General features: G+C 37.7%; 1 protein-coding gene across 2 annotated transcripts; it reads right to left on the reverse strand.

Annotated features, from left to right (window-relative positions):
- Window positions 1-2,013: 2,013 nt before the first annotated feature.
- prdm8a (PR/SET domain 8a) lies at window positions 2,014-5,929 on the reverse strand. 2 transcript variants are annotated; one of them, XM_077242011.1, is made up of 4 exons: window positions 5,797-5,882; window positions 5,525-5,719; window positions 3,682-3,889; window positions 2,014-3,350 (listed from the first exon to the last, which is right to left on the reverse strand). In XM_077242011.1, the coding sequence occupies exons 1-4, from the start codon at window positions 5,797-5,799 to the stop codon at window positions 2,365-2,367; spliced, it is 1,392 nt and encodes a 463-aa protein (XP_077098126.1). In that variant the 5' UTR covers window positions 5,800-5,882; the 3' UTR covers window positions 2,014-2,364. The 2 variants fall into 2 exon arrangements, with proteins under 2 accessions (XP_077098126.1, XP_077098125.1); XM_077242010.1 differs by having other exon boundaries at window positions 5,525-5,929.
- Window positions 5,930-6,444: the final 515 nt, after the last annotated feature.

Here is a 6,444-nt window from a genome sequence, read left to right on the forward strand (position 1 = left end):
ATACTTATTCTGAGCAGTACTTATTAAAATATGTAAAATAATATGTGCTGCTACTAAATTTGATTAGATTTGAATTGATTTTCACTTCCTTACTGTAAGCCCATCTAGATCGGCCCAATGGAGGTTTCCTTCCGAACGGGTGAAGGTCTCTGTGTGTTACTGTCTTTCCGCATGGCAAAGTAGTTTAATTCCATTTAAGCTTTTATCTGACTCCATTTTATATCTGACTCCATTTTATCACGGCCTCGAATTTAGGTTAGATTTCCAATTGGTTATTGGTCAATTATATAATAGTTTAGCAGCGCATTTGATTATTCTTTTCAACTCTTTACTTATATTTTAGCCGTTCATATTAGGAAGCTATGTCGCTCAGAGATCCTCACGCCATCTGCTTAACGCGGGTCTCACAATCACAAGCCCGTCAGTTTTGGTCACCAAACAGAGGTAATTGCTATATACCAGAGATTGGTCGCATTCAAGCTTACACAATCAAAGATACTTCGGTATAACCCCGTGGTTGCATACACTTGAAATTAAAGTAACATTTACTTCAGTAGAGGAATGTTCATTATTACAGATATAAGCTGACCAACATTACTTTTCTTATAATAGCTTTGGATTGGCCATGCCGTGGTTTCCCACATATTCTTTGCTGTTCTTAATGGAGATTCACTTCTTGTCTTTGCAAACCACGTACACTTGAATTAGAGCCAAATATTAGCCGTCACTGATCTGACGCAAAACTTGCGGTCACATACGAATCCGTTTAATCTACTTGGGAAAACAATTTCAGAGTCAGTTGGAATAAAATCAAATGTAACAATTTATTATGTCAGGTAAATGTATCATGCCAATTTCATAATCAGTTCAAAGATAATCAATACAATAACATCAAATACTCAGAGATAAAGAGTAAAAGGTGTAGGTTAAACCCGACATTTTGAAAAATACATAATGCTGAAGTCTTTGAGATCCCTCAACATTATGGACTGATCTGAGGCACAGAATCGCCACAAGCCTTCTTCAGCATCTCCCTAAATACTCAGAGCAAGCCAGAAACCTCTTTTCAAATGTAAACATGAGTCCACAGTGGGAATTTGCATTAATCACCGGACAGAAGTTGATTTACATGGGGGCACACCCACAGCAGTTAACAAGATATCTTCAAACTCTCCACACATTATTACCTTTTTGGTTTACTTCTGTGGGAATGAGATCTTTGTACCTTTGAGACATTTCAAATGATACCAAACATGTATAATACTGTATAATAATTGTTCATATTAAACCATATATATTTTTGGTTTAATTCAGGTAGGGATGGGTGAAAGGAATGATGTGTAAATTTGGAAGAGATCAACTCAAGTGTGATCATGTCTCACATGGGGATGGTAATATAGAGAGTTCAAATGTTAATTTCCTTTGTTTTCTCAAAGAGTAGCCCTCTCTTCCAGTTCTTCCAGTTTCTCCAGTCTTACATTACAAAAACTTCTTGCTGACAAATGGGTAAAACACAATGGTTTAAAGGATATTGGCGAAGTATAAATATTTGAAATGACAAATAATTAGTATTTGGTGGCTGCACTGTGATCTTTAAATAGAGTCCAGTAATATTTCATCAAATGATAGTTTTTCTAAAATGTTTCATAAGATTTTTATGCATAAAAATATTGTTACACTGAATGACATTTTTGTGGGTGTCTTCTGTAAAATCACAGTAAAAATGTATGGTAGGAATAATTTTTTGCTCAGAAAAATATAAAGTTAAACAAGACATATTCTAATGTATGTGAAAAAGGTTAAATTTAAAGCTCTTTAACACTTTAATTTTTTTGATGCTTGAAACCCCCTTTTCATCTTTGACCCATATACAGAGCTACCACAAAAACAGAAGTTCAAGTACCAAATTCTAAAGACACTGTGCGCTTGTTCCTCTGCAGCATAAGGTCTGCCCAGACAGCAACATAGTGTCAGCCCAGATCCGGCCCACATCTGGTACACATTGAATCTAGATGTGGCCTGGATCTGGGCCAACACTATGTTGCTGTCTGGGTGTAAATACAAGTCATAATGTTTAGTGAGTGATGCCCCTGGGTAAGTACCAAAGTTTTCACTGAAATTCGTTGGGCCTAGAACAAAATGAGTAGACTACACTCAGAGGACCTAGTGGACCTCATTCACATTCCCTAATCCCTGATGATGGCATTGGCATTGACCAATGCTAAAATATATAATAATGTTTCACACTTAATGAGAATTACATTTCAATTTGAGGTTGACATTTAATATATATTTTTGAAAAATATTTAAAAGCAATTTTCAAAATGCTTGTTTTGTTAGGAGGAACTTTTTTTTAGCACAAACTTATTCATGAGAGGTCATGTGACGAGACAAGTGATGACGCTCTCTGAACGCTTCCTTGCATATCGGACACTTCAGCCTCTCGTCCTTGTGCCTCAGCTGCTTCTCATCCATCATCGCCCTCTTGTGGTGGGACCTCATGTGTTGCACCAGGTCTGATGTCATATGGAAAGAAATGTTACATTTAGCACACCAGTTTTGCAGAGGTAGACCAAGAGAAGATAGAGAGGGAGGCAGTAGTGTCTGCAAAGGAGTAACGCAAGGTTGCTGCAGCCGGGAGGGCTTGGGCCAAAGGTTTGCGCTGGGAGGAAGAGACAACTGTTTGGGAAGATCCTTATATAGCAAAGCAGAACCCTGGAAGTTGAGTGGTATGGCTGTCCGGTTAGGGGTGGTGTAGATGGGAAGACTGGCTGGCATCAGTGGGATATGTGGTGTGATGCGTGGAGGTTGCGTGAACGCGCTCTTCCTTTTCTTGTCACCTGGAACATCATACAACCCTCTAGTGGAGAATGCAGGCTTGGTCGCTATTGTAATAGGTTTTAAATCCTGCCTGTCTGGGTCTGTCGTGTTGTTGTCTTGGTTTTGTGATGGGCTGCACTGAGAATTTCGGCCCTCGCTGAAAGACTTTTTGCTGGCAGACGACCAGGAATGTCTATTCACGCCATTAACACAAAACCTTTTCACAGATACCTTTTCATCTCCATGGCTGTCAAAAGATGACGGTTCACCATCACTCTCATCTGTGTCTGATTCAATCGAACGTCTTCTTTTACTGCTCTTTGCATCTGCGGGTCGATTTTTTTTGCATTTCTCCAGCTCTCGTGCTAAATTGTGGAAGTCTGTGGTAGGTTTGCTACTCAGTGGATGAATTTCTGGGATGGTGAGTTTCTGCGAAAAGCATGTACGTTTCTCTGTGCAGAAAAATCTCTGGTGTGCCAATAAAGGGAATTCAAAGAGAAAGTTCTGTTTGCATTCAGAGCAAATGAAACCTTAAAAAGAGAAAGACGGTTAAAAAGTAAATTTACATTCATTTCAATGAAACATTTAGGAATTAAAAATAATAGGTTGACAAGTTCAACCAATTCTTTCAATAACACTGATTTACACTGAAAAAGTAGCTTCTGATCGAGTCGTTGAATCATTTATTCAACTGATTCATTAAAAAGACTGATGCAATTAGGAACAAAACAAGTGACTGTCTATATGAGTTAGTCATTGAATCATTCACTTAATCGATATGTTCAAAAACACTTATTCATTCTGAAACCAAACACGGCATTCAATAAAATGCAGTACTACAAATATATAATGCATTCATACCTTTTGTTTTCTTTTGCGCTGTACTGAGACCAAGCAGTTCGGCTAGATCTCTCCCATACCAAGCTAAAAGCTCAGTGTTTTCAGGAATATCTTTTATGGCTCTGAAACATAGATGTCCGTTCTTCATAAATGCCTCTAGATTTTGTTCCTCTGCGTTCCTAGCCGACTGAATCATCTGCAGACATTCGCTGGCCGCTGATGGGTCGATCTGAACAATGCAAAAGAAAATGTCCTTAAGATCTGAAAATTCACGCATTTACATCAAATTACATCCAATTTATTTGCGTAATTTATAATAGCATATATGGTAGATCGTTGTCAAATGGTGAAATGGCAACAAGGGCTACATCTCAGTAACTTTAAGGTTTTCTTTTCAAATTACAATCACAAATCCTGATTCTCTCTACCAGTGCTTTTGTACATTGTTTCAACACTTAAAGGTACACTATGTAACTTTTTTTTTTGTTCAAAATTTTAAAAAAATTAAATAATGAGTACATGCATCAATCCTTCTTCCAAAACATATTTTTTTCTTACTCTGATTCACTATGGTAAACCTATTATAAGGTTTTATATTTTAGATCTGACATGATGGTTTTCACAGGAAATTGTCATTCGCACGTGCACATCTCGTCATATTCGTGAATAGATACTGTGCTCGACTTGAAGCGGGCTGCTCAGACCGATCAGTGTATGACATCAAAGTACAGTGAGAGCTGGTATGAGAGCAGACGGCTCAGTATGATTTTGAATCAAATTTGTAAAACTATATAAAACTATAAAACAATAAAAAGTTGAACACACTTAATGCTGCAACAGAAACTAACCTCTAACCCTATAGCACACTCTAACAGTCTTTTGCGAAGAATTATAAAGATCTTTCGGCATGCCCAAGAATACCCACAATTGAAGAATGCTAAATATTCAACCTCCGGGGAATCACCGGTTTAAAAAATAAAACAAAGAACGCCAACGCGAGGAGAGTCTGCTGGCAAAAAGAAAACGTGACAGAGCTTGTAATAAAACGAGAATCAACATTGGCTTGGCTTTTCAGAGATGGCGAGAACTGAGGGATTTGAAATGTTGTAAAAGCTTTTATATTACTCAGCAGGTAAGTTGCCATATGTATCTCTAACAGACATTGTTGTAAAGCATTGTGAAGGGTCATTGAAATTAATTTTCAAGGAAGGACTATTTTTTGTCTATTAATGGATTTAGCTACAGAAATGTCTTGAGTCTGCTTGAGATCCTTTCCATCCAAACTGTTTATCTCTTAAGCCTTTATGAGTACTAGGATGATCTCGCTCTCTCTCATAGTTATAAGAAAGAACCATGTTCATCTGCACAGTCACACATTCAGAAAAGAGCCAACTATATAACAAAGGAAGATTTTCATATTTTAATCAATTTTTTTATTAATGTCAGGTCGGAAGAAGTTGACGTGCTTTATGTTTTTTTTTTATATGTTTTATATGTAATTATTCCAAAAACCCTTGTTTTAGTGTTATTTTTACTTGTTCGTTTCCACTTATTAAAGTACTTGTTTCACTCTTTATATATATTTTTATATGTATATAGGTCTATTGGTATTTGAAAAAGACCTGTTATTTTAGATAAAATAGTTTAAAGGTAAAGTTCTCAAATGCAAAACAAGAGGTTCCCATGCGCTGAATGAACGGTATCTTTTTCCTAGGCAATAATAGTGGAAATTTCATTAGATAGCCAAGAAAACCTTCGGGTATGTGTCCTATACACTGTATATACAGAAATAATTTTTCATCCTAAGAAATCTTCACTGTGTCAAAGAGTGATGGCAAGTCATTAATCAAAGCGCGCAAATTACCTGTAGCACGCAGGCAGTAGCGCGTCTGTCCGCGCACTTGCAGGCGATGAACGCGACGCTGTCCCACAGAGAGGTGTGTGTTACAGCACAGGGACCGAGCACAGCTCCTGCAGGCACGGCTCCAGAGGTCACGATACTGCTCAGCGCGTTTCTGAGCGCTGCGTCCAGCAGACAACGCGCGCTTTCCTCGGGACCCTGAGACAACACTTTCAAAATCAAATTCATTTTCTGTGTGTTTTTATAGAGTGGATTTTATCATAAAAGCATCTTACCATTTTAATCCACAGCACAGATAAAATCCTCTCCGCTGAGTGTCTTAGAGGGAGTCCTGACTCCTGATCCTACTGATGCTCTGAGCGATGATTCATAAATTATAAGCGCAATTTATCTGCAGGAAACAGTGTCAAGACTCCGCCCCGATTTTTCTGACCTCTGGTCCTTCTGTGCTTTAATGCGAGTCGTTCTGGGTCAGTGTCGCTTATCATGGATGTGTGAGCCTGATCATTGGTTCAAACGTCTAACCTGACATTGTTGAGATGAGCTCATTACTGTCATATTAACAGCAGTGCGCTCAGGCGTTAATGATCACTTAGTGCTGCAGGCTATTATTCACATTCAGATACAGGCCGAGGTGCTCGCTCTATCTATCTATCTATCTATCTATCTATCTATCTATCTATCTATCTATCTATCTATCTATCTATCTATCTATCTATCTATCTCTCTATCTATCTATCTATCTATCTATCTATCTATCTATCTATCTATCTATCTATCTATCTATGTATCTATCTACCTATCTATCTATCATCCATCCATCCCTAATGCATGTATATGTTCATTCATAAACAGCACAAACACATAGATAAAGAGATAAATATAAGGTAGCCTACAACTATATGAAGCAAGATTTTGTTTAA

Source organism: Siphateles boraxobius, unplaced genomic scaffold (assembly GCF_051911475.1).
Source record: "Siphateles boraxobius isolate OS27281-9 unplaced genomic scaffold, OSU_SipBor_1 25, whole genome shotgun sequence".
Taxonomy (NCBI): Eukaryota; Metazoa; Chordata; class Actinopteri; order Cypriniformes; family Leuciscidae; genus Siphateles; species Siphateles boraxobius.

Bases quoted from the DNA above. Each gene is read 5' to 3' on its own strand.
- prdm8a (XM_077242010.1), bottom strand. From the start codon at position 5,749: ATGAATTTGATTTTGAAAGTGTTGTCTCAGGGTCCCGAGGAAAGCGCG. The intron at 3,890-5,524 runs GTAATTTGCGCG...TGCATTGTTCAG, and splicing joins CTACTGCCTGCGTGCTACAG to ATCGACCCATCAGCGGCCAG. The intron at 3,351-3,681 runs GTATGAATGCAT...TCTCTTTTTAAG, and splicing joins AGCGCAAAAGAAAACAAAAG to GTTTCATTTGCTCTGAATGC.